Source organism: Myotis yumanensis, unplaced genomic scaffold (genome assembly GCF_028538775.1).
Source record: "Myotis yumanensis isolate MYYU_CA2020_CCGP unplaced genomic scaffold, mMyoYum1.0.hap1 SCAF_16, whole genome shotgun sequence".
NCBI classification, from domain to species: domain Eukaryota; kingdom Metazoa; phylum Chordata; class Mammalia; order Chiroptera; family Vespertilionidae; genus Myotis; species Myotis yumanensis.
In genome coordinates, this window is record NW_027223767.1 from 52,498,436 (window position 1) to 52,524,675 (window position 26,240).

Below are 26,240 nucleotides of genomic sequence, written 5' to 3' on the forward strand. Positions count from 1 at the left end.
CCCCGAGAACGGGCCTCATCTAAGGGCTGCTTGGGGGCCCCGTTCACTGCCACTTGGCTCACCTTTTACCAGCAGAGCTCCCCGCGGGCTGTGGCCTGCAGACCTGCTGCTCACTCCGTGCTCCGCCCCGCGCTCCGCCCCGCACCGCCACCTGGGCGCCTCCCGGGCCTCCTGGGCTCCACGGAGTAAAGTTCGCCATGTTTGGGCTTTATCTTGCCCGGTTACCTAGAGTTGACGCGTCCGTGTGTGTATGTGTGGGACAGATACGGATTCTTCTGTTTTCTCTACCCCTTTGCGACAAGTATGTATTCTTTTCCCTTTCTAGGCAAGGGGACTGAGGGGCCAGTCGGATGTGTGTGTGTGTGATTTCACCCCGGAAGGCGTTACAGGAAAAGGCAGTCATCTTGCCCTCACCCAGCGCCCAGGGTCACAGCTGGGCCTGCGGGCGGCACAGGGACACCGCTGGTTCCCGCGGGATCTCGGTCCCTTAGGAACCCTCTGAGAGGGTCTCCCGCTGAGAGCCACGCCGGGAGAGGGAATCGTGGGGAGACATGGCGTCCAACTGGCGTGTCCAGGCCGCACACTTCAGCCATCACTTCGTGTTGTACCGTCTCAAAATGATGCTTTTTGCAAATTTAAAATTAACTTCTGGGAACATAACTGTCACCTCCAATCACTTTGCACTGGAGAGGAAATGTGTTCGAGTCCAAATGGTTATTTTATGTATTATTAGGCCATTTTTGGCGATTAAATGGATAGCCCTTACATTTTCTTAATGCTTAACTGTATTATTAAAAAACATTAATCTAGAATTTTTGGAATGAGGTTACCATAGAAATGAAAATAAAATACGGAAAAGACACTTCAGGGTACAGCTAAGGATGTGAAGCTCCCCACGCCTGGAGTCAGGCTGACGCCGCTAACATTCGCAGGGGAGCGGCCGCGGGACACGCTGGCGGCTCCAGGCACTTCCTGGTCACGGCTGTTGCCGACGGTGGCGTTACGTGGGCAGCTAAGTGTGGGGCAGACACGTCTTCCTAATTCAGGGTCGTTGTATTTTTGACATTTGTTTCTTGTTTTCTTAAAAGGTGTAGCACAGGGGGTCGGGCGAGGTGTGTGTGTAAGCGAACCCTTTCACGTCTTCATCTGCGGAGTGTGGCGTGTCCCGCCCGCCGTCCGAGCCTTGCTCCCCGCTGCTCCCCGTGAGGCAGCCACGGAGAAACCCCTGTGCTCGGTGTGTTGGGCGGGGCGGAGCCGGCTCGAGGGCAGAAAAGTGATTCCAGCGCTTCCACTAGTATTCCTGTCTGAGGGACTTAGAGCTTCGGAAACAAGAACTTTAACAATCAAATCAGAAATTATTTCTCTTACTAGAATTTTAAAAAGTTCATTAGCTGCGGCTGTGGAGGTGGAGGTGGAGGGATTGTAATTTGTCTGGAGCGAGGGCTGCGTGGAGGCCATGAGCAGTGGCTGCGGGCAGGCCCAGGAGCGGGAGCGGCTCGGGCCGGCCGGGCAGGAGTGGGGCTCAGAGCTGCAAGGCCCCTGCTTGAGTGCTGCCCCCCTCCCTCGGGGGTTTTTCTTTGAGTGACTGATGTACCTAACGTGCATCTGAGGGAGTGAACGAAGGAGGAGGACCAGATCTCTGCTGCGCGTCCAGGCAGGTGGCCTGGCTCCCTGGTCCAGGGACGCTGGGGGGGAACAGGTGTGGGGAGGTGTCTCGGTGACGCCTCCTCAGGGACGGACCCCGGCTGTGGTGTGTCGGAGACATCAGATGGCAAACACCAGACGAGGGCAGTGCTTACAACCAGCCCCGCGGGCGAGCCTTTCGCGTGGAGGGAGGTGTGAGTCAGCCAGCAGCGGCCGCTGGGGCCGGTGTGCACGCACAGGAAACCCACAGAGGAGCCGCCGAGGCAGCGGCCTCTCCCTCAGTCAGCACAGCGTGGCCTTAGCTGACCGGTGTGAGTCTGTGCAGGGGTTTTGCAGAGGAATTTGGCAGAACGTTACAAGCGCCTGAAATGGTGACGCTTTTGATCAAGCACTTCTTTCTGGAAACGTGTCCTGGGGAAGCCTCGCCTGCCACCTGCCCCCTCTACTCCCCGAGCCCCTCCAGGGAGAGCCCCTGCGTGCCGGGCGAGGGAGGGGGCGAGAGCGAGGGGGGAGGGGGCGAGGGCGAGGGGGCGAGGGGGGGAGGGGGCGAGGGGGCGAGGGCGGCAAGGCTGAGGCGGGCGCGGAGCTGGGCGTCACGGCTTCTGGGACGTGTGCAGACTGGCCTCAGACTAAATGTTTGTTCTTCCCGTTGCGTTTGCAGATGAAGACGGTCAGCGTCGCCCTGGTGCTGTGCCTGAACGTTGGGGTGGACCCCCCGGATGTGGTGAAGACCACGCCCTGCGCGCGCTTGGAGTGCTGGATCGGTGAGTCCTGGAGGCCAGAGGCGGGGCTCCGGGCCGGCGGGGTCCCTCCCGCCCTGGTCCCGGGGCTGGCGCCCGTTTCTGTAAGCCGGGGACCGGGCGTCTTTCCGGAGCCTGGACCTGTAAGCTGTTGGTCGCACTCATCTGTGGTTTGTGGTGGAGAGTGTTTCAGGGAAAATTAATAAAATCATGGCTATTGGGTTACGTCCTTTTCTCCTTTAAATGTGCCCGCATCTGGCAGTCACGGTCTAGTTACCGTCTCACCGTGGGATGACTGACACCTGCGTGCCGGAGCCTCACTCCCCAGGGAGCCGGAGCCTCGGGCCTCACAGTTAGGGGGATGGGAGCCGAGGTTTCGAGGGCAGGGGTGCCGTCCTCGGCGCGTCCTGTCGGGGTGCAGCTGGCGGACCCATTGCTGCTTACAGCCGCCTCGTCACCGGGCCGGGCAGGTGCCCGGGGCTCCGCAGTGAAGTCCCGCTCCCTCTGTCATCAGTGAGTGGTTTGGGCGCAAGCCCCGCCTCTTCCTCACGCCCAGCTGCCTCCCCGTGAGCTCACAGTGTGCTCACGCCGTGGATGACGGTCCGATATGGCCATCGTTGTCATCCCTGCCGGCCGCTGCGGCCTTGCTTCTGTCGTCCTTTGAGGCTGTCCTTCCCTGCCGGCCACTCGCGTTGTTTTCCTGCCGCGTTGCTGGGACAGCCATTGCCCCAGGCGTGCGGGTCTGGGAAAGGCAGGGACAGGAGACATCGATGAGAGAGAAGCATCCTAGACCGCTGCCTCCTGCATCCCTCCGCCTCACAGTCCTGCCTGGCCGCACACACACCTCACGCCAGAGACGCCGTGCTCTGCTCAGGGCAGGTGGGCAGCTGGCGAGGAGCCGGGCTCTTCCTTCTGTTCGTGTCTGTGGACCGTGTGCGCGTGGCCCACACGTGGGAGCGGCGGCTCCAGAGGCTCCGGGAGTCCGTGCTTGTGAAGTGGCACTTCAGGTTTTCAGGACAACAGAGCCACACGCCAGGAAACACAAGCAGACGATGCACCGCTGCTCCGTGAGTGCGCGGCCTCCGGGGCGCCCGCGTCTCCCGCTGCGGCCGCCGCGGCCCAGGGAGGCCTAGGCTGAGAATTCCATCCACGGGCCCTTAGCTGCTGGGGGCTGAGCAAGAGGTGGGGGTCGAGGGCTGGATGGAAGTGGTGGTGGCCGTGGCGCAGCTGGGCCTACGGAGCATCGGCACAGGCTTCCCACGGTGGACACGTCGTGTTTACGTGGAAACCCAGGTGGTGAGCTCAGCGGTGGCCACAGGGACCCGGGAGCCGTCCCCTCGCAGGTGCTGGGCTGTGGCAGGAGATGAGACTCACCAGGAACAAGGGCCCTCAAGTGGCGAGGAGCTCAGAAGTGCAGGAGGCAGCGCCAGGCCCAGCACTGTGGCAGCACCGAGCTGTGTGGCCCCTGGTCACCCCGAGCCAAGAGGAAGGGGCCCCGGGCCCTGGCACACCTCTGTGCCTGCAGCTGGAACCTTTGTTCTCGGGGCCCTCGCACAGCTGTGTCCCATCTCCCTGGCGGAGGGCTGTGCCGCGCCTGGGCACCTCCCACCTCCCTGTGCAGTGACGTTTGTGGACAGGACAAGGCTGTGCTTTAACACAGGGCGTCCCAGCCACGCCCTCCGCCCTGCGGAGCAGTCACCTGCTCCTGGTGTCTGCACCGCCCGCAGATGGGGTTGCTCGTTGGTTAGCGCTGCTGGAGCCAGAGCTACTGGCCTGGGCAGTGCAGCCGGAGCTCCCGGCTCCGCCCTCGGGCTCAGGAAGATGCAGGGCCCTCTCACTGTAGCCACTGCTAATTAAAACGCATGCGGATGATGTGGTGACATAAGACGGGGCCATTAAAAGCCATTTCTGGTTTCAAAGTGGCCCTTTGCCGTTGCGTGTTTTCTCAATTAAAATCCTCCTCAAGGTGACTCAGCTAATTGGTGGCAGAGCCCTTCAAAGTCCTGAGGAGAAACGTGCGGTCTAGCCGTGTGCTCGTTACTAAGGCAATTAGCACACGCTTACGGGAGGGCCGCTGCGCCGTGCACAGAGCCGTGGGCCGTGTGGCCTGTAGACTGTGGAGAAGACGCCCACAGGCGGCAGCGGGCCAGCCTGGAGGTCAGGCCCAGGTCAAGACGCATGGCCCGCAGCCGGGGCCCAGTCCTGTCTCCCACCTTCTCGTCCCCCTCCCCTCCCTCTCTGCAGCTCACGTTTTATTCGGTTTTGCTGATTTTGCAGAAGCCCCAGAGGCTTTGTTGTTGTTGCTGTTAATCTTCACACGAGGATATTTTTCCCATTGATCTTTTTAGAGAGTGGAGGGAGGGAGGGGAAGAGAGAGAGAAAGAAAAACACATGGGCTGGGTGCCTCCCCACGGGCTGGAGCACAGCGGGAGCGCTCAGGCAGGCCGAGGGCCCGGCACCTGGCGGAGCAGGTGTTACAGAAATGGCAGAACGGAAGGCAGTGCAAGTCTCATTTTTTCATAATAAATGTTTATGTTCAAATGTAATGGTTTCTTATTTTAAATAAATGAATATATAAGTTTTTTTTTAAATTTCTCATCTGAATTTTGAACACACAAAGGCTAATAGACACAACAGAATTTAAAAGTGTGCAAAGAGCTCCCGGGGCCCAGTCCGGGGGCGGAATTGCTGGCTTGCAGCGTCTTACTCTAGAACCGCCCCTGAGACACGTGGGCAAACCCCGAGCCTCCCTGCGTACGCGGGTGTTCCCAGGAGGGCAGAGGTCGAGGTCCAGACCTTGCCCCTCTGGGTGTGCCCCCCACCCCTGCTCCTGTGTGGGAGGGAGGGGCTGTGGTCTGGCTGCAGGCCCTCCCCGCACGGTGTCGGTGGACAGGCACACACAGAGCCTTTGCCCCGAGGCCGGACTGAGCACCAGAGGGAGCTGGGCAGAGTGCAGGCCACCGGCACCGCGAGGCAGGGAGGGTGAAACAGGCCTGATGAGCCAGTTTCCTCTGAAAGGCGGGAGCTGTGGCGGGAGCCCTTGTGGGCGCCCCAGCCGCTCCGCCACCTGCTCAGCACAGATGAACCCTGGGCCCTGCCGTGTGGTCTCGGGTCGGGGTGTCTTGGAAGTGAGCTGTGTGCGGGGACGCGGGTGAGGTTTGCGGGAGGACCTGCCCCTGTAAAGCCTCTCTCCTTGCTTCCTCAGATCCTCTGTCCATGGGTCCCCAGAAAGCCCTGGAAACCATCGGTGCCAACCTGCAGAAGCAGTACGAGAACTGGCAGCCCAGGGTAAGGCTCTGCGTGTCCTTCCTCGGGGGAATGGCAACTCCTGGTCTCAAGCAGCCTTTGAACCCAGGCGAGAGCTGTGGGCGTCGTCACCACGCAGTTGCCCATCGCTGCACCCCCTCCGGCGCGCCCCGAACTGGCCGGTGTGTCGCTTATGTCGCCGAAGCGTGTCCCAGGTCGCGTGAGCTCATGGTGTGCCTTTCGCACAGGAAAGTAATGTCAGTCACTCAGCAGCTCCGCCACGAGAGCCAGGTCTCGGTCTCCAGTCTTGGAGGCCCAGGCGCGGCCTCAGAAGGTGGCGCCTCTGCTTCCTCTGTAACCCCCCCCCCCCCCCCCCCCCCCGTTTCCCTTCCCCGTTCTCGTCAGCTGGTTTGAGGATTTTAATGGGAAATGAGAAATGTTGGGTGTCTCCAGAGGTGCCTTTCCGTCCGCCCTGGGGGACGGGCCGGCTCTGGCACCACCTAGGGGTGCGATGAGGAGGGCGGTCCCCCCCACCCCCCCAGGTCAGCCTCCTGGGAGCGGACAGCCTAGGCCAGAGGCTCCCTTTGTGAACATTTACCCGCGATCTGGAACCAGGACTCTTTGTGCAGCACTTACATGGGAGGGAGGAGAGGACCCGGGAGCGAGTTGGGGGAGCGAGTTGGTTCCTGCCCAAGAGGCCCGTGGTCCCTGCTGCTCCCAGCGCTGGTGACTGTGGTGATGCATCGCGTCCTCGAGGGCCCCTGGTGGTCACGTTTCTACTCAAGTCGGCCTCCGGGGCTCTCGCTCCCTGGAAGGCTGCTCGCTGCACCGAGATGCACAAGCCGGGCGCTGGAGAGAAGGTGCTTCCTGGACCGTCTCGGCGGCGCCACCCTGGGTGCGGGCGGGCGGGCGTCTGCCATCTCAGTCCCTCCGAGAGGGGAAGTCGGGGACCCGCCAGCATCGCCACAACCTGCTCTTCCCTCCTCCCTCTTCTCCTTTAGCTCTTCCCTCCTTCCTTCCTCGCTGTAGGCGACACAAACCTCTGGTGAAGGTGATTTGGGACGGGAGGCGTTGGAGAAACCACGGGCACCAGGCTGTCATGCCCAGGTCTCCTTGCGTGGCGGCCGGAGCCTTTTCTGCATAATTGACCTGCGTGCGCTGGGGAACTAGTTCCTCAGGCTGAATGTCAGGCTCTGTGCACATCAGTCTCCGTGGGAGGTGGGAGAGGGTGCAGCCGCGTTTCCGCTGAAACTCGCAGGGAGGAGGCCGCCCTCAGCTCACGCGTTTGCGCCCAGCACTTCCCTGTGGGAGGAGAGATCATGAAGCCGAGCATGTGGGGGAATCTCGGGCAGGGCAGGGCAGGGCAGGGGGCAAGGCAGGGCAGGACCAGGCAGAGCAGGGGGCAGGACCAGGCAGGGCTGGACAGGGCCGGGTAGGGCAGGGCAGGGCCGGGCAGAGCAGGGGGCAGGGCTGGACAGGGGGCAGGACCAGGCAGGGCTGGATAGGGTTGGATAGGGCAGGGCAGGCCAGGGAGCAGGGCAGGACAGGGCTGGATAGGGCAGGGCAGGGGGCAGAGCAGGGGGCAGGGCTGGACAGGGGGCAGGACCAGGCAGGGCAGGGCAGGGCTGGATAGGGCAGGGCAGGGGGCAGGGCAGGACAGGGCCGGGTAGGGCAGAGCAGGCCAGGACAGGGCTGGATAGGGCAGGGCAGGACAGGACAGGGCAGGGTAGGGTAGGAGCCCTGGGAGACACAGTTGGTGGGCTCCACTGCTCTCCCCAGAGGGTGCTCCCCACTAGCGGGGGGCGGGGCCACACACCCTCGAGCGGAAATCCGGTTCTGGGCGTTTGTAACTTGCTCGTAGGTGAGGGAACCAGTGACCCCGTCCCCGCGGCAGGTGCCTGCCCGAGCCCGTTGTGTCCGCCTGCGGCTGACGGGGGACGGGGAAGTGCCCACGGGGGACGGGGGGATCCTGCTCCGTCTGTGCCTCCCACCGGCCTTTCCTGCGCTTTGCGGGGGGGGCCTCCACCCTCCTCGGTAGTGTTTTTGTGACAAACTGCACATGGGCTCACAGGTGGCTGCTGTGCGTGCTGGTTACGCGCGTGGGGTCTGAGTGGCGCCCGCCTGCTGTCTGTGGGAGCGCGCACGTCCCACGACAGCATTTTATTCACCTTCCTGCTCCGGCCTCAATCATTTCCCACTTCATCTTCCCGTCTCGTCACCGCTCCCCTGAAAGCCTCCCTGGCAGCCCAGGCTCCGCTCAGCCGCCCGCCTCCCGCCGCACCGTCTCCAGAGGCGCAGGCCCTGGGCCCTCCTGGATGTGGAGCACGGGTTCTGCACCAGGTCCTGCCCGTGTCCACGCCAGCCCCCCGCCCCCCCCGAACAGCGCTGGGTCCCCTGCCTCCCTCAGTGGAGACCGACTGTGAATGACAGGCAGGGGTGTCAGCCCAGCGCCGTGGGGGGCTCTGCCGGGGCTGGTCTCAGACTGTCCACACCCATGTGCTCGAGGGGCTGGTCGAGTCTGCTCTCCGCACGCTGCTCCTCCCCTTGTGCCCCAGGGTTCTGGGCAGCCCCTGGCGTCTGTGCAGGTGCCCCCCCCCCCCCCCACAGGGAGCGCACCAGGGGGCCTGGCGGCCACAGAGGGACATGGACTTGTTGCGTCTGGCTTTGCTCCGTGGAGATGGAGTGGAGGCGACCGCGAAGCCTGTACATGGGGTTTGAGCAGAGAAGAAAGCGAGGAAGTGTTCGCAGCAGGAGGCCCGCAGCCCGGGGCAGACCCCTCCCTCCCTCTCCCAGGGGCGCTGGCCAAGGCCGCTGCCAGCACAGCAGGCGCTGGGTCCTGCCCAGTCACTCTGCTCCCCCGCTGGCTGCTCCCAGCTCTCCTGTGCACTGACCTACTTGCAGGGCGTATTTTTAGAGGAACAGGCCTGGCTCTGTCCCTCACAAACCTCTCAAGGATAGCGCCTCTCAGTCCCTCACGGGAGAGTTCGTTCTGTGTGCGACAGATCGCAAAGGAGGACCAGCCCTCAGTGTGAGGCCTGAAGCGGTAGCGCCGTCGCCTGGTGGCCCAGACTCCGCGGGCGGGCGGTTCCCCCAGCTGCCCTGGAGCGGGTGCAGAGCTCGGGGGGCCTGCGGGTGGAAACGGTGCTGCGCTGTCAGAAGCCGGTCGGGTGCACGGAGAACGGGCGTGGAAGTGGAGGTGCCAGGGCGCCTGCTGTCTGCTCGCCATCTGTGCCTGGAAGAGGTGTCAGATGACACCCAGCCGAGTGGGGAGGTGACGGGTTGGAGGGACGGCGCTTCTGCTTCCCTGGATCTCGTCTTCCACCTCGGCCAGCACCCTCCTAAACGTTAGGGTGACACATGGTGGAGATTTTTAAGAAATTGAGATAAAATTCATGTCACAAAATTATAAATGGAATCTTACAACACATGGCCTCATGTGTCTGACTCCCCCACTTAGCACAGCATTTTCCTAGTTCGTCCATGGCAGGCCTGCTGTGACGTGTTTCAGTAACTCGGTCCTTTCTGTTTTACAGCCGAGTAGTATCCCCATGCGCAGTGCTCACCCACCCGATCACCTGCTGGCGGTGCACAGTGTGCGTGGGTTTCTCGTGGACGGTTCCCTCCCCTCGGGCCTGTGCCCGGGAGCGGAATTGCTGGGTCAGGCGTAGCTCTGTGCTCCTTCGTGAGGACTGCGCGCTTTCCATTCCTGCGTCTGTCCCGTGTCTTCCTAGCCTCGCCAGCACTTGTTATTTTCTGAGTTCTAAACAAGTATTGTCATAGCCATCCTGTGGGTGTTTCTATGGTTTTAAATTGCGTTTCCTTAATGATGAAATATGTCGGACGTCTTTTCAAGTGCTTACTGGCCATTTGTCCGGCTTCTTTGGGAAAATCATCTATTCCTGCTGGTCAGGTTGGTGGGCAGGTCGCAGGATCCGTAAGTGGAAGGGTGGGCGTAGAGGGCGGCCGGCAGGTGGGTGGACAGACGTAGATCTGCCATCTCCCCACCCCTTCCAGACCGGGCCTGGAGGCTGTTCCTCATCTTTCTCGGTTCCTGTTCCCTCGTGGGGTCTTGCTCACGGATTAATTCCAGTCAGAAACACCTGCCCCCACCTTCCCCCTCCCCTGCCCCTCCGTCCCATCTCCCCTCCCCCTCCCTCCCAGCTGGTCTGTGAAGAAGCACTTAGCTGTGCTCCGAGCCCTTGACCCTGCGGTTAGGGGAGAGGTTAGGGGAGAGCCGGCTAAGGAGACATGGGAGGGAGGAGCCGCGTCTCTGAGGACCCGCCTGTGGGGAGCCTGACTAGAAGGTGGAGCGTTTGTCCCGGGGTTGCTCACGGGAGGTGCCCACCCGCCTCCCCGGGACCTGCACCTTCCCTGCAGGGACGCGCTCCCGGACGCTGCCGCCGCAGGAGCAGAGCTGTTCCTCCTGCACTTGGGAGGCCGCCCGCCAGCTTTTGTGGTTTTCCTCGCCTCCCCGCCTCCCCGCCTCTGTCGTTAGCGTATCTGAAGGGACATTTCTCGGATGGGGCTGCCTTTCGGGGTCCTCGTCACCCGAGTTAAGTGGTTTGCCGGCTGCTCCCCATCCGGCTCCAGCTCCCAGGGAGAGCCGTGGCAGGAGCTGCTGACGCTGCTGCACATCCTGACCCGGCTCCTCTCCCGAAGCCGTGAAGGTGACCTGAGCGTTCACTGCAGGGACCTCCCAGCAGGTGCTGAGGCGGCTGGTCGGTGCGCCCTGGGCCGCGTCGTCTTTCCTTCCGGGGCCGTGGGCGCTGCGTCTGTCATAGGGTGGCCACCACTCGGGGGCTGTGTATTCCCCGTGGTTCCCTCCAGGAAGAGCTGTGTTTCTTTTCTTTCCGTGTGAAACACTAGAAATATTGCCCCTTGGTATCACCTAAAACAGTGACGGCGAACCTTTTGAGCTCGGCGTGTCAGCATTTTGAAAAACCCTAACTTAGCTCTGGTGCCGTGTCACATATAGAAATTTTTTGATCTTTGCAACCATAGTAAAACAAAGATGTATATTTTTGATATATATTTTATATATTTAAATGCCATTTAACAAAGAAAAGTCAACCAAAAACATAAGTTCGTGTGTCACCACGCGTGTCATAGGTTCGCCATCACTGACCTAAAAGTTAGCTTTCTCCAAACTTGTGAAAACAGAGTATTTTTATGACTCATTCCTTCTCCCTGGTCTAACCTTGAGAAGACCTTGTCCCCTCTCCCTCCATCCGGTCAGCTGGAGACATTAAAGATGGGGATTAGCCTGGCTGGTGTGGCTCAGCGGTTGTTAAGCGACGACCTGTGAACCAGGAGGTCATGGTTCAGTTCCCAGCAGGGCACGTGCCTGGGCTGTGGGCTCAATCCCCGGTGGGCAGTGTGCAGGAGGCAGCTGATCCGTGACTCCCTCTCATCACTAATGTTCCTCTCTCTCTCCCTCCCTTCCTCTCTGAAATCAATAAAAAAAAATGTGTATTTTAAAAGACGGGGATCCGAACACCCTTGTCCCCTCCGCCTGCGGAGACGTTGAAGGCGGGATGAGCAAGCGTGGCTGAGTGTAAGCGAGGTGCCTGCCCGTCCCACGCTGGCCATACTGTGTCCTGGAGGCGGGAGCGGGAAGCGCTTCTGCGTGGCTCAGGCAGCAGGCGCGACGGAGCGCTTCGCACAGGAAGCTCTTCGCTGGCTGCCGTGGATGAAAGCAAGATGCCGCCTGCTGGCGGAGCCCCGGGGCCTGCAGGCAGGTGGTGTGGGTGGATGGTTGGTTGGCGCAGGCACTCGTCACGGTGTTTACCGGGCCTGTGCTGAGCCAGACGCCGAGTGAAGCCAAACAGGTCCTGCCCTTGTGGAGCGCAGGGCCCAGACCCGCCTCAGCGAGCGCTGCCGGTCCCGTCCCCAGGTGGAGGCTAAGGTTGCCCAGGCAAACTCAGTCCTTCCCAGCTCCTGTCCTACCACCTGCTCGCCTGTGAAGCGGAGGGAGCCGTCATCCTGTGAGCTGTGAGGAGCAGGCCAGCTCTCACTGGGGCTCGGGGGGCTGGTTATGGCCTTTGGGTGGAGGTGGCGGTGGCTCCGTAGGCTCTGTCCCCAGGGTCCTGGCCTCCTGGCCATAGTCGCCCCTCATGTTGCTGGAAAAGGATTCACAAGAGGGCAGCACAAAGGAGAACCAGGGCACAGCGCCAGCAGACGCATCCGCCCTCACCCCTCATGCCACACGCTGGGCGGCCCTGCCGTGCGCCTGCACTGCACACCCCCTGCCCTGCACACCCCCTGCCCTGAGCACCCCCTGCACTGCGCGCCCCTGCACTGCGCGCCCCTGCACTGCACGCCCCCTGCCCTGCACGCCCCTTGCCCTGCGCACCCCTGCCCTGCGCGCCCCCTTCTTATGACTCATTCCTTCTCCCTGGTCTAACCTTGAGAAGACCTTGTCCCCTCTCCCTCCATCCGGTCAGCTGGAGACATTAAAGATGGGGATTAGCCTGGCTGGTGTGGCTCAGCGGTTGTTAAGCGACGACCTGTGAACCAGGAGGTCATGGTTCAGTTCCCAGCAGGGCACGTGCCTGGGCTGTGGGCTCAGGGACATTTCTGTGGGCCCCCTGCACTGCGCGCCCCCTGCCCTGCGCGCCCCCTACCCTGCGCGCCCCTGCCCTGAGCGCCCCCTGCCCTGTGCGCCCCCTGCCCTGTGTGCCCCCTGCCCTGAGCGCCCCCTGCACTGAGCACCCCCTGCACTGAGCACCCCTGCCCTGCGCACCCCTGCACTGATGGTGGCGGGCAGCTGGAGGCTGAAGCCTCCTCGTGTATGTAAAGGTGAGACGGTGAGGGGCGTGGTGCTCCTCAAACGGTTCTGTTTCTCTTCTGTTTGAACCCTTGGCAGCCTCTACCTGTCACCCATTTCCCTGGCCCTTTCTGTCGATGTTCCTTGTGCAGAGTGGCCGCCTGGGGACTGTGGGAGGGGGTTCTGTGGTCCGAGGACCGCAGTGGCTCTGTATTTCGGCCAGAGCCTCGAACGTGCTGAGCAAGCTCAGAACGGCGTTTTAAGTGTCAGATGTCACTTCCTGCGCCCTGTTTTGTGAAGGGCAGGTGGGTGTCGATGACAGAAAGAGGTCCTGCAGCTCTGGAGTATGCTGGGCGGCTCACTTAGTGCCTGTGTGTCTCTGCACACCCCAGAGCCACCTCCCAGACTCCCTTGCAGCTAGGCCTGCAGAAGCGCTTATGCAGGCGGGCTTCTGTCGCAGGTTCCTGCAGAGGGCGAGGGTTGGGAGCTGCCTGGTCTGCTGGCACTCGGTTTCTGGCAGCTCAGTCTGCGTTCTGACCCCGTGGTCCTGCCCAGGGCTCTGACACCTGGTCATCCCGGGGTGGGAGGACGCCGCGGGCAGCCTTCCTCAGCTCCTTCTCTGCCGCCTCCTTCCCTGCTCATTCCTTTATTCTCCTCTGCTGCCTCCCCGGAAATTCCGTGCACAGGTTTTATGACGTTTGGGCTCTGGGCCCCAAGGAGCAATGCCCGGCACCATGGGCAGTGCCTCAGACTCGCTGTGTCGTTCCCGCGCAGCTCACGTGCTCATAAATCCCGACAGGTCACAGCTCCTGCCACTCGCCCTCAGCTGTGGGGCATTACCCCGGCCTCCCCGCTCCCACGCAGCCTCGGCCGTGTGCTGACATTCAATTTACTGCTGCTCATTTCAGAGCCTTAAAAATATTAATTAATTCCCACAGAGCCCCAGGAGGCACATTCCTGATCTCCGCAGCGCCTCTCGCGCCAGCCCGTTAACGCGTCCTTTCGGGGCGCTCAGTAAGGAAACAGGCTGTCCTCTCAGCGGCCCACAGCAGAGACCTTCACGGAGCCACGGTCCCCGTTTCACTGCCGTCCCTGAGTGGTGTGGCCCGTGGCCCGGGGGGAGCACTCCTGTTCAGGATGTGCCTCGGAGGCTGCGCCTGGCAGGCCAGGGCTGGACCTCCCTGCAGGGGAGCCTCAGGCCGAGCGCCAGCAGCGTGTGGACCGGGCAGTGGACTCCGATACCAGGAGCTGCCGCCTGGGGGGCCAGCCAGCCCCTAGGTTCTGTTTGGGCCCTTTTCCCTGCTGCCCTTTCTCGGGCTCTGGAAGCTGCTCCCCCAGCGCTCCCTGCTCCTGGTCGAGGCCGCAGGGGAGACGTCTTCAGTGGGTGGCGTGGATGCGCGTCTGCACTGCTCTCCGGCTGTTCTCACACCGCGGGGAGGGCCTGGGTGTGGGGCGGCTCTGCTCAGCGTCAGCAGTGTTTCTGAGGTCACACGCCGCCGGCCCTCCGAGGGGCGCTCTGGGGAGGTTGCTGGAGAGCCACCGGGTCCATGAACTGGGCTTCCCTCCAGGGTGGCCCCTGTTGCTGTTCTTGGTAGTAGTAAGAGTGCTGGTGGTTTTCTTGTGCCCACAAGGAAAATGAATGGGAATCCAGACCCTTTTATGCCGTTAACATTATTCTGTGACTCAGCCTCCCATCTTCCCGTTCCCTCCAGGAGCCCCCCGTGTGTCCTGGCCCTTCATGCTGGGGCCAGCGCAGCCAGAGCCGGCTCAGCGCGGCGCCCACCCTGGGCTCATGGTGTGGCTCACGGTGCTGGCGTGCTCCTCTGCACCCTTGAGTCAACGCTTTTTAAGAAGTCCAATGCACTATCCATTGCGCCACGGAGCCACCTCGAGTCAACGCTTTTTAAAAAGCGCCCATCACCATGCCCGGGTGTTTGTTCTCACTCACACGCAGACCAAAGTGGCGGCCTCGCTGGAGCGGGGTTTGCTGCGCTGTCTGGCCACCGCGGCGCCCGATGCTAAGAAACATCTAAATCCGGGTGGGCACCGGTCACGAGTAGTGGCTGGGTGTTTGGCTGAAACAGACTTGGGCCACTTTCTGGGCCACGCGGCTCTTCAGTGCAGGCTTGGAGGGGGGCCGTCTGGGTGCTCCCGCAAACCCAGTTACGTTTCTGAATCTTCTTCTGTGACAGGCGCGGTACAAGCAGAGCCTCGACCCCACCGTGGACGAGGTGAAGAAGCTGTGCACGTCGCTGCGCCGGAACGCCAAGGAGGAGCGGGTCCTCTTCCACTACAACGGCCACGGGGTGCCCCGGCCCACAGTGAACGGGGAGATCTGGGTCTTCAACAAGGTGAGCGCAGCCAGACACGAGCCCGGGGCCCCCGGCAGCCTCAGGGAGCACCCGCTGGGGGCAGACACGAGCCCAGGGCTCCGGGCAGCCTCAGGGAGCACCTGCCGGGCGGACACACCGGGGAACTGGCGTGTCCCCAGCCCGCAGCCCAGCCCTGCCCCAGGGCCGGCTCCTGCTGGGCTCCTGGTAGGGAGGCTCCTGGCTGGCGTTTTTCTGTGAGGGGCACGGGGCTGTTCAGGCTTCCTGTTTCTTTCTGGGTTGCTTCTGGTAAGTTGTATTTTTAAGGCATTTTCCATCTAATTTGACTTTTTAAAAGTTTGGCATAAAATGGTGGCTGTGTCCTTACCTTTTCGGTGCCTGTAGGGCCCGTGTTGATTGAAACGTGTTGACTGACGTGTCTTTTTATTCTCACTCTCTCTAGCTAGAGCCTTGCCCACTTTACCGATCTTTTAAAAACACAAATCTTAGCAACGTTAACTTTCTCTACCAGCTATTCTCTCTTTCACCGCTTCATCCTCTTTATCTCCTCCCTTCTATTTACTTCAGTTTAACTGCTCATTGTCTGGCTTCTTAAGGCAGGAATTTAGATCTTAGCTTTAGCCTTTCTTCCTTTCTCAGAAGGACCTAAGGCTGTGCCTTTTCCTGCAAGCACAGCTCTGGTCAAGTTTCAGCCCGTCCTATTTTCACTTTGTCCTGTTCCAACGGTTTTTGCTTTCCCGTGATCTCTTTGTTGTCACGCATGTTATTTAATCTCCAAATATTGGAGGATTTCCCCGCTACCCTGTATCTCACATTCCACGATCAGAGGCTGTGCTCCATGCCCCTGAGGATGAGGTTCGCCCAGCCAGTGGGGCACGTATGTGGCTCAGCCCGGGCGATGGATGCGTCCAGTCCTGTTATCAGCACTGACCTTGCTATTAGAAAACACGTAACTGCTGTGTGGAGTCGTCCCTGGGGAGGTGCTTACCTATCGGCGCTGCCCAGGGGTTGTTCAGACCGGGGGCCAGGACTGTGGTGTGGTCCCTGGTCCCGCTGCGAGCGGAGCTCCGTGTCCAGCGCGTGCGCATTCGGGAAGGGTCCTGGCGTCCGAGGGAGCCGCGCTCGCCTGCACCTCACGCCGCTTCCCGCTCTCCCCGCAAACTAGGTGCCTAGGACAGGCGAGGCGGCCACCTGGGGTCCTGGGACCCTGTTGGCGATGCCCCCCTTGGTGCACCGGGCAGGACAGGCCGTGTGGCCGTGTGGCCGTCGGCTGTGCGTCACCCACGTGCTGTGTTTTGTTTCCAGAACTACACGCAGTACATCCCGCTGTCGATCTACGACTTGCAGACGTGGATGGGCAGCCCGTCGATCTTCGTCTATGACTGCTCCAACGCCGGCCTCATCGTCAAGTCCTTCCGCCAGTTCGCCCTGCAGAGGGAGCAGGAGCTGGAAGTGAGGCCGCGTGCCGGGGCGGGGCTGCATGCCGGGGGCGGGGCTGCGTGCCGGGGCGGGGCTGCGTGCCGGGGCGGGGCTGCGTGCCGGGGCGGGGCTGCATGCCGGGGCGGGGCTGCGTGCCAGGGCGGGGCTGCGCGCTGTGGAGGGGCTGCATGTGGGGGCGGGGCTGCGTGCCGGGGCGGGGCTGTGTGCCGGGGCGGGGCTGCATGCCGGGGCGGGGCTGCGTGCCAGGGCGGGGCTGCGTGCCAGGGCGGGGCTGCGTGCCAGGGCGGGGCTGCATGTGGGGGCGGGGCTGCGTGCCGGGGCGGGGCTGCGAGCCGGGGGCGGGGCTGCTTGTCGGGGCGGGGCTGCATGTGGGGGCGGGGCTGCGTGCCGGGGCGGGGCTGCGTGCCAGGGCGGGGCTGCGTGCCGGGGGCGGGGCTGCGTGCCGGGGCGGGGCTGCGTGCCGGGGGCGGGGCTGCGTGCCAGGGCGGGGCTGCATGTGGGGGCGGGGCTGCATGCGGGGGCGGGGCTGCGAGCCATAATTGGTCCCGCACGCTGGGGGTGGGGCTCCGTCCTGGAGGCGGGACTGAGTAGGGGGTGGGGTGGGGGGGGGGCTGCGAGCCATAATTGGTCCCGCACGCTGGGGGTGTGGCTCCGTCCTGGAGGTGGGACTGAGTACCGGGGGCGGGGCTGTGTGCCGGGGGCGGGGCTGCACACTGGGGGCGGGAGGCAAGGTAAGAGGGGCGGTTGGCAGGTGGGGGGCACCTTCTTCAACAGGGAACTATGTTAAGAGACTCCCGGTCGGACACAACAACACGTCAGTCTTCCTTCGTGTTCTCCGCAGGTCGCGGCCATCAACCCCAACCACCCTCTGGCCCAGATGCCCCTGCCCCCGTCCATGAAGAACTGCATCCAGCTGGCCGCCTGCGAGGCCAGCGAGCTCCTTCCCATGATCCCTGACCTCCCGGCCGACCTGTTCACCTCCTGCCTCACCACCCCCATCAAAATCGCGCTGCGCTGGTAAGTGGGCTCCGCTCGCCTCTGCCGCCCCCTCCCCCGCCAACCGAGGCTCAAGAGGCCATTGTTTTCTGATTTTTTTCATTTTTGCCTCCATCTTTCTAATGACCAGAGAGTGAAACCTTGAGTAATTCTGAAACGAGCAAATGCCTTGCTCTTCCCATAACTGGTGCCCTCACCCCCCACGAATGTCAATGTAGTGTGAGAACCCACAGTACATCTTCCATTTGTTTTTTTCTTGGTCTTCGGTTGAGTGGCAGAATTCCATTTTAAATGCACATGGAGCACTTGTGCTTCCGAAGGTAACCTGGCCCCCAGCATGAGGGGCGCCGTGGCCGGGTGACGCCTCTCGGCCCGCAGCACACAATCGCGCTGTCTGCCAGGCACACGATGGATGATGGATGGACCGCGGTGGGAAACTTCCCATTACCCTGAGGAATTCGAAAGAGTTTAAATATTCATGGCCCATGTTGCCGTATCCTATCAGCACAGAAAATTGCTCCTGGGTTCGCCCAGCGAGAGGTGGCAGCGTGCAGACCCCGCAGGGCAGGGGTGCGGGCCCTGCCAGCATGGTGTCGTGTGTCTCATCTCAAACCCTCGCCCCGATGTTTGCCTTGTGGGTTTTCTTGGTGACTCACCGAGAATCAGAATGACCTTGGGACATGAATCCCCACAGCTTCTCGGTGTGGGGCTAATGGTTTGTACTCCAGCGTTTCCTAAAAGGCAGTGTCTCTGTGGGAGGACATGCTCTGTGCACCCCCTCCTTCGCCCCCACTCTGCGCTGTGAACCCTCCTGCCTCGGCCCTGCCGTGTCTGAGGACAGAGAGGTCTGGGCCTTGGCCGAGAGTGGTGCAGACAGAGGACAAAGTTGTCCTAGGTTTTCCCTGTGGTGACGTCATAGCTTGGGCTCCGGCCGCAGGAGCGATGGGGCTAACAGGGAAATGGTTTTCTCTGGAGGTCTCCACAGGGTGGCCCGCGTGGCCTGGCCCTTCTGCTGAGCCCCAAGATGGCTTCCGGTGACTTCAGTCTGTCGGGTTCTGTACCCTGCCCACGCCCGCCTTGAGGAAAGTCGTTTTTCTCCCAAACCAGACGGTGTCCCGTCTCCCGACACGCACTCAGTTGAGATGAATGGCGTGTTGTGTCGCAGAGCTCCTTCGGAAAGTGGGCGTGCAAACCTGACTCATGGCAGCAGGCGGCCCAGGGCGCCACCGGGAGCGCAGGGTTGATGTTCCTGCGGGGAATCCCCCAACAGCAACGTCAGAAACCCAGGGAACCTTGGGGAGAGCTGTAGCCACTGCGGAGGGGGTAGCAAGGGAGATGGGGGAGGGGGAGGGCAGGCCTAGGGCACAGCGCAGGAGGAAGGGCAGAGGGAAGGAGAGAAAGAGGGTCCTTTATGGGACAGCAGAAGCACCGCCCACAGGCACACACATGTGCAAATACACACAAACACATACAGAGGCACACAAGTGGACAAATCCACAGACACACAAATAGAGGGAGACACACACAGCGGCACACACACACACACACACACACACACACCGCAGATGGGTTCAGAACGAAGCATCGGCAGGGAGCCTGCAGCACAGCGAGAACAATTAGCTCCGCGCCGGAGTCGTTCCAGAGGCGCGACGCCGTCCTATTAGGCTGCCTATTAATGTAATTCATCATCGTAATAGGAGGACGGAGGACAGTTATTTGATAAAATTGAAAATGAATTTTAATAAAAACCTACAAGAATAGAAGCAAACTCCCTTTGCAAGAGGGAGGTTTTCTCTAGGCCGCAGCCCGCCCCTCCTCTCCCCCCCACCCCCGGCCAAGCCTCCCCTGCGCCCTGAATGCAGTGGGAGCTGCACCAGGGTGTTGGCCAACTTGGATCAGTCACCCGGCTCCTGGGAAGCGTAGTCAGTCCAGCAGCTGGATGAGCAGCGGGATGAAAGGTGCACATGCTCTAAGAGAAGGCAGACGTGCAGTGTTTATGCATGATCTGGATTTCAACTTCACAAAAAAGCCAATAAAATGCGTTGGGAAACTGTTAGCAGAAACATGAGTGTTCAGCACAGTGGCCTTTGGGCCGTGAACCGAATGTGCAGGCCCACATGGCAGTTAGGGGGCTGCCTCCAGAGGGCGGGGGGTTGGGGGGGGGCGTCCCCGGCGAGGAGCTGAGAGATGTGCAGAAGCTAAGGAAGGCATTACTCAACACTGAGGATTTGGGGCACATGGCTAACCATTAGAAACCTAAAACCCTACCTCGTACCTCAATGAGAGAAATTCCAAATATACCAAAGACTTAGGTGCCAATGAGAAAACGCCCAGGGAGTGGGCCAGGGGGAACGGGGCCTGGGAGCCGGGGCGGGGCGGCCAGGAGCCGCCCTGCGAGGCCTGCGGAGGCCCTGCGCCCCCCCCTGCACACCAGGAGCCACCCCCTCTCAGCAGGTGCGATGACTTACCCAGCACTTCCTCTCAACAAGGCTTGCTCTGGGCACCAGGCTGAGAACCGATGGGAGAGGGCAGCAAGCTTGGGCACCGACTGTCTGGAAGACATGAGATGCCGGGGCTTGGCCCAGGGCTGTGGCTCTCCCCAGGAGGACATTCAGGGGGTGGCGGCATCTTCCCGTCGAGTGTCCGCCACGTGTGACCGACGCTCTGCTCTCTCCCGCAGGTTCTGCATGCAGAAGTGCGTCAGCCTGGTGCCCGGAGTCACGCTGGACCTGATCGAGAAGTGAGTGAGGCCACAGTGCCGGGCTGGTCGGGTCTCCCTTCCCTCTCAGGCACTTCCTGCGCGTGCATCCTGCTCTCCGGTTGAGGCTGCGTGTGGATGGCACCTCAGCACCAGCCTAGGACACGCTCAGTGGGGCCACTTTAAAGAAAGAGAATAAAAAGCCAAATCCTTTTGATTGTTTAAAAATCCTCCAACGCTGAGTGAGGTACACTACACGTGCAACCCGTCTGCTCCCTGCGGCACCAGTTCAGAGCCGGGGTCGGCCGGCCCCCCACTCCCCGCGTCCCCCCGCCCCATGTTCTGTCTCAGGCAGATGCCAGGTGCGGGCAGGAGGTGAACTCTGGCGCGTTTGAGTTGCGTGGCCTCTGCCCGTCCCTCTGGTCAGTGGGTTGGCTCGTCCACTTCTGGTTGGGAACCGGTTCGGGTCTGACACGCATCTCGTGACCCTGCACTTGACCTGGTTTCTGTGTGTGTGTTCGCCTCGCCTGTGGCATCCCGAGTTGGGCAGGTGGTGGCTCTCAGCCCTGCTGCTCTGGCCGACTGCTTCTAGGATTAGCACGGAGAGCTCGTTTCTAAGTCTTTACATGCAAAATCGTGTGGTGAAACAGCCAAGGCTGAGTTGTTTGGTTTTTTTAATATATTTTTTATTGATTTCAGAAAGGAAGCAAGAGGGAGAGAGAGAAACATCCATGATGAGAGAGAATCATGGATCGGCTGCCTCCTACACGACCTCTCCTGGGGATCGAGCCTGCAACCCGGGCCTGTGCCCTTGACCGGAATCGAACCAGAACCCTTCCGTCCACAGGCCGACGCTCAATCCATTGAGCCACACCAGCCAGGGTCGAGGCTGAGTTTATTGAATGAGGTGGATGAGCAAGTCGGCCTCTGGGTCCCTCCCCTGGTCAGCGCCTTGCCCGTGAGCCAGGGACGTATACGAGAACGCACGCCCGAGCCCTCCACAGGGACCCCGTGCTCCGTCACGGCACACTCCTCCCGCAGAGGCGTGCTGTGTGGCCCCCGCGTGTGACGTGGAAGGGCCGGCAGCCACTCGGCTGAGTGGGAAACGAGACCAGCCGCGCAGCAGGATGCCGAGCAGCCTTCGGAGCAGGCGCTGCGGGACCTCAGGGGGGAGGAGGGAAGGCTGTGTCCCTGGTCGGTAGGGGGAAGAGCCGTGTTAAGTGGCTGTATTTTCCCACCTTTTAAAAATTTTTACAATAATGAGGGCACGTAGAATGCATGTGCAAGTAAACTTAAAAGGAAGAACCAACAAAATATGAGTAGAGACCTGTAAGCAGTGCACGCATGTAGAATTCTGTACACTCAAGTGCACGCAGAGGCCGTGTGACAGCGTGTGACTCGCCCCGTGTCTGTGCGTCAGGGCTCCGTGCACACGCAGACGGGCCGTGGGGATGGGAACCACCAGCCTGCCCTGGGCCGGGGCAGAGGCCAGTGTGGGCATGGCGACCCTTCTGCTCGCATTGCCGGGGTCGGCGCAGAGCCGGCGAGCTGACAGCGCCCAGCTCTGTGGGACGGCGCCGTGGCCCCCTGGGTGCTGGGCCGCCCGATTCGGGTCTGGCAGGGGCAGCTGTGACTGACCCCGGTAAAGCCGCGTGCGGGGCAGCCTGTCCATCCTGCAGCGACCCCGTCGGGAGACAGGAGCGGGCCTGCGGACCGTTGGCAGTGGTCGCGGACGGCTCCCTGGCGTGCAGAGCTGCGCGCCCCAGTCGCCTGCTTCCTTCTCAGGAGTGTCTGTGTGACGTGCGGCTCCAGTGCGGCGTGTGCCAGCTCTCCGAGTCGTGAGCGGCGCGGGGCTGGTAACAGACGGCCTACGCGGCTTCCACACACACAGGTGCTGAGCACAGCGTGTCCTCGGGAAACGTCACGTGGAAGAGTTTTAGAAAATGAGCGACACCAGGTCTGCCTGGTCGGGTGTCTGGCCGGCTGGTTTCTTGAGATTTCAAGGTCCGGGAAGCCGCCCGTTTCCCAGGCGTCGCTGTGTGGCCCCCGCGTGTGACGTGGAAGGGCCGGCAGCCACTTCCTGGCGTCTCCATCTCCCTCCATTTCTAAGTCACGACACACCGATCCCTGCCCTGCATGTTCCTTACACACGTGATTCCTCAACGACACTGGCAAGAAGGCAGCCGTTGGCTCGCTGGGCAGAGCGCCCTCGGCAGCCCCTCACCTTTCTGGCACCTGACCTTGGACCTCTGGTCTCCAGACTCTGAGAAATAGATTCCGGTTGGTTGAGCCGCCCAGTCTGGGCATTGCGTCATGGCCACTCGAGCTGACCAGGCCACGGTGCCTGGAGGTTTTCCATCGGCCACTGCACCCAGGACCAGTGCTGCTCCCCCCGCCCTCCCCTTCGGGTCCCCCGAGGCCCTGCACTGCCTGTCCACGCCCCGTCTTCTCCTCCTGCTGGCCCTTCCGCATCTCGAGCCCTCCCCTGCCTCTCCAGGCTCTCAGGGGTGCTGCTCAGCCCCCTGCTGGTTTCTTCATCCGCGGCATTCATAGGTTCTTGAAATCCTGGTTTGCAGACTTTCACAGTCCCCAGCTCTCTGCCAGCGTCCCAGCCTCTTGTTTAATTCCGTGGACATCTCCAGTGCAATTACTGTCACAGCTGATCTCGCGCTGTCCGAGTCCTCATCCTCTCTCCTCCTGTCGGCTGTGTCTCTGGTGTCAGTGCCAGGAAGGCCCGTTGGGCTGGCAGGGAACGCTGCGAGCTGGACATGGACATCGTACCGAGCCTCAGGGTGGTTGGAGGCGTGAGGTCTGAGTTGTTTCCAGCTCATGCCCAGTTCTGTCTCCTCGGCAGCCCCTCCCCTCCCTGCCCTCCCGCCAGGAGCCTGCCGGCCGCTGCTCCGCCTCTCAGCCCTGCGTCAGGACCACAGGTTCAAGGCTGGGCTTCCCTCGGGCCTGGCCAGCCCTGCCCTGACATCAAAAAGGTTCCCCAGCCTGTCTGGTTGCCTCCGAGGGAGGAGGGTGAGTCACCTCAGCTGCCACCGCCAGGAGGGAGCCCAGGACACGCCGGACGCAGCTTACTCGGCCCGGCAGCAGCCCTGCGGGCGGCACAGCACTGCACAGAGCGTCTGAGTCAGTGATGAGAGTCAGAGCGCTTCCTGCTCAAGCAAATGCAGCTGAACTTCCCACCAGGCTCCCTCGCTGCCTCCTCCTGGCCTTCGCCCACAGGCGCCGTCCCCCAGCCCCCCCCAGCCCCGGACAGCGGGAGGAGAGGCCCCTCCTGCTAACAGCAGCGCCCACACCGTGCGCACGTCACGCTCGGAGACGCGGGTCCGCGCGCTGAATGGGCTCCGACTGTCCTCCCCTGAAGCCCGAGGCCGGTAGCGGGGCCTGTGGGACGGGCTCAGAGAACATGCGGAGCCGGTTCTGCACGGCTTTGAGCAGGAGGCCCGAGAAGCAGTGACACGTGTGGCTGGGTTGGTTCCGGAGAATGTCCGCCAATGAAGAAACGTTTCCAGAAAATGTGCTGGCGGCGGCGGTCCCACCCTCCCCTCGGGCTGTCTCCGGGCTGACCGCGGCCGTGTCCACGCTGGACGCGTGCAGGGCTGTCTCCGGGCTGACCGCGGCCGTGTCCACGCTGGACGCGTGCAGGGCTGTCTCCGGGCTGACCACGGCCGTGTCCACGCTGGACGCGTGCAGGGCTGTCTCCGGGCTGACCGCGGCCGTGTCCACGCTGGACGCGTGCAGGGCTGTCTCCGGGCTGACCGCGGCCGTGTCCACGCTGGACGCGTGCAGGGCTGGTGTCGGCGTCGCGGATAGAGAGCATAGGCCCAGCACACAGACCCCCCAGGGCTCCTTCGAGACGCTCCCTCCCCTCCCGGCCGCTGCCCAGCTGGGAGTGTCTTCAGCATAGATATGTCACTCAGTACAGAGAGGCCACAGAATTGGGGTCACCGTGTCCTCACCAGGCAAGCATCACGGGTAGTGCTGGGTGCAGCCCTTCTCTCGGTGTATTTGTGGTTTTGTTTGTGTTTTGGTTTTTTTGTAGCTTTTTAAAAAATATATATCTTTATTGATTTCAGAGAGGAAGGGAAAGGGAGGGATAGAAACGTCAATGATGAGAGAATCGTTGTTCGGCTGCCTCCTGCACACCCCACAGTGGGGATGGAGCCCACAACCTGGGCCTGGGCCCTAACCGGGAATCGAACCCTGACCTCCTGGGTCATAGGTGGACGCTCAGCCCTGAGCCAGCCGGCCGGGCTGTGGAGGCTTTAACATAACAAGGACGCAGCGCTGCCTGCACAGTGTTACGTTGACTCATCTGAAATGACCTGGCTGTGCACAGGGACCCCTGGAGGGGTGGTCGGTGCCAGTGTGTCCGGTCGCCCTCAGATGACGGCCCTTGGACGATTGTCTTACCTTCTATCACTGGAGTCGCTTTAGGGAGTTTGTAGCGTTGGCTTGGGAAGCGGCAGGCAGAGGTGCCGGAGCGGCCAGGCCCACACAGCGGGACGCGACCGGCCTCCGTCTCTGCCGCCCTGTGCCCTGCGCCCAGCAGTCCGCGCGGCCCGTTCCTGCGGCCTCAGCCTCAGTGACACGGCGGCTCCAGGGGCCGGACGTCCCTCAGGCTCTGGTACAGACGGGGGAACAAACTCTGCTGCTGAGGGAGTTAACGTGCCCAGGTCTGCGAGGCGTCGGTGGCGGGCTGCCCACACTTTCCCGGGGAGCTCAGTGAAGGCCAGTGGACCTTCACGGGGGGGGGGGGGGGGGGGTGCATTTATCCCGGCGATGGTCACAGTCAGAACTCACAGCGCACCTGAATGCACAGCAACCCTGACGTGGCCCGGGAGCAGCTGGGGCTGCGTCCTGCCCCGGGCTGGACGGGAGCTGCTCAGGGCTGTGCGCCTGCAGGTCTGGAGACGGGCCTTGGTCAGGTGTCTGTCCTCAGGGGCGCCGTCCTGTCTCCCCCCACCCCCTGCGGCCTCCGGGCTCCGCGGCAGGAGGGCGAGGCTGAGCCAGGCTCGCAGTGCAGACGGACGAGCGTCGCCTGAGCATCGCACCGAGGTCTTGCCTCCTATCGAAGGCGTCCTTGCTCGCGCTGCGTGACCGTGAGGGTGTCGTGTCCCTTGGTCGGAGAGCAAGCGCGCCCCGTGCCGTCACAGCACCCCCACAGCAGCTTTGGAGCCACAGTTACTTCCTCGTGGCTGTGCCCTCGTGACGCCTCTCCCGTGTGGGTGCCGGGCCGCTTCTGGCGCGTCTCTGTTACGCACGTGTCTTGCTTCCCCTCGGGTTCAGGACGGACCCTGGAGGTCGTCTGCGGGCAGGATCTTAGTCTGTGAAACCTTATCAACAGTTACTCTCGCCTCCAGCCACTTCCTGGGACTTCCCTGTGGAAGGAGGAGGGTTTTCTGTGACTGCGGGGCTGCCACGAGCTTGCTGTGCGGCGGGCGGGGTACCCACGCGCGGTGGGCCCGGCTGCCTCTGCAGACGTGCCCGCCCAGGTTCCCCTCCCTCACAGGGAGCCCCTGCTGTGTCCGCAGCCATGGCTGTTCCGCCGTCGCTAACGGAAATGCACGTGTCTCCTAGGATCCCCGGCCGGCTCAACGACAGGAGGACGCCGCTGGGCGAGCTGAACTGGATCTTCACGGCCATCACAGACACCATCGCGTGGAACGTGCTCCCTCGGGGTGAGGCACGAGAGGGTCCGAGGGGCGAAGTGGGTTCTCGCAGGCAGAGAGCTGGCGGGGGCGGGGCAGCAGGCGCAGGCACCCGGGGTTCTGTGGGGGCGCTGATCAGGGCAGCGTGGTGAGGGGAGCTGTGCGCACCCCTGCTCTGACGGTTGCCAGTGTCCTCCCCATTGCTGGCCATGTCCACGCTGCCTAATGCAGCTGCCAGGAGCCTCGCAGTGGCTGGGGGTGGGCGTCAGGGGCCTCTGGCTGGAGCGCAGGCGTGCGTCCCTGATGGGGCCGCGTGTCTCGCCCTCAGACCTCTTCCAGAAGCTGTTCCGGCAGGACCTGCTGGTGGCCAGTCTCTTCCGCAACTTCCTGCTGGCGGAGAGGATCATGCGCTCCTACAACTGCACCCCGGTCAGCAGCCCGCGCCTGCCCCCCACCTACATGCACGCCATGTGGTGAGTCCCGGCTCTGCCTGCTTCGGGCCCCGGGGGCAGCCAGGCGCTCAGCTGCACCAGGAGGGTCGGCCCACCTGTGCCCAGGGTTGCCAGCTGCTGCCCCAGGCCCGGGCGTCTGGTGGGCTCTGCAGAGATCGTGGTGAGACGGACCCTCAATGGCAGAGCGCCCTTCCTCCTCATGAACAGACCGGAGTGTGTGGGTCCCGGGGGCCCGCCCAGGTCGTCAGAGCGGCACTGGGGCTAAATGATG

General features: G+C 62.3%; 1 protein-coding gene across 2 annotated transcripts in view; it reads left to right on the forward strand.

Annotated features, from left to right (window-relative positions):
- RPTOR (regulatory associated protein of MTOR complex 1) overlaps positions 1–26,240 on the forward strand; it is a 75,827-nt gene that overhangs the window by 22,069 nt on the left and 27,518 nt on the right. For both annotated transcript variants that reach the window (XM_070393358.1, XM_070393359.1), the window contains exons 2-9: positions 2,306–2,408; positions 5,590–5,672; positions 14,589–14,747; positions 16,032–16,178; positions 17,008–17,183; positions 19,843–19,902; positions 25,447–25,547; positions 25,846–25,990. In XM_070393358.1, the coding sequence (XP_070249459.1) occupies positions 2,306–2,408; positions 5,590–5,672; positions 14,589–14,747; positions 16,032–16,178; positions 17,008–17,183; positions 19,843–19,902; positions 25,447–25,547; positions 25,846–25,990 (974 nt within the window). The remainder of the gene's footprint in view (positions 1–2,305; positions 2,409–5,589; positions 5,673–14,588; positions 14,748–16,031; positions 16,179–17,007; positions 17,184–19,842; positions 19,903–25,446; positions 25,548–25,845; positions 25,991–26,240) is intronic.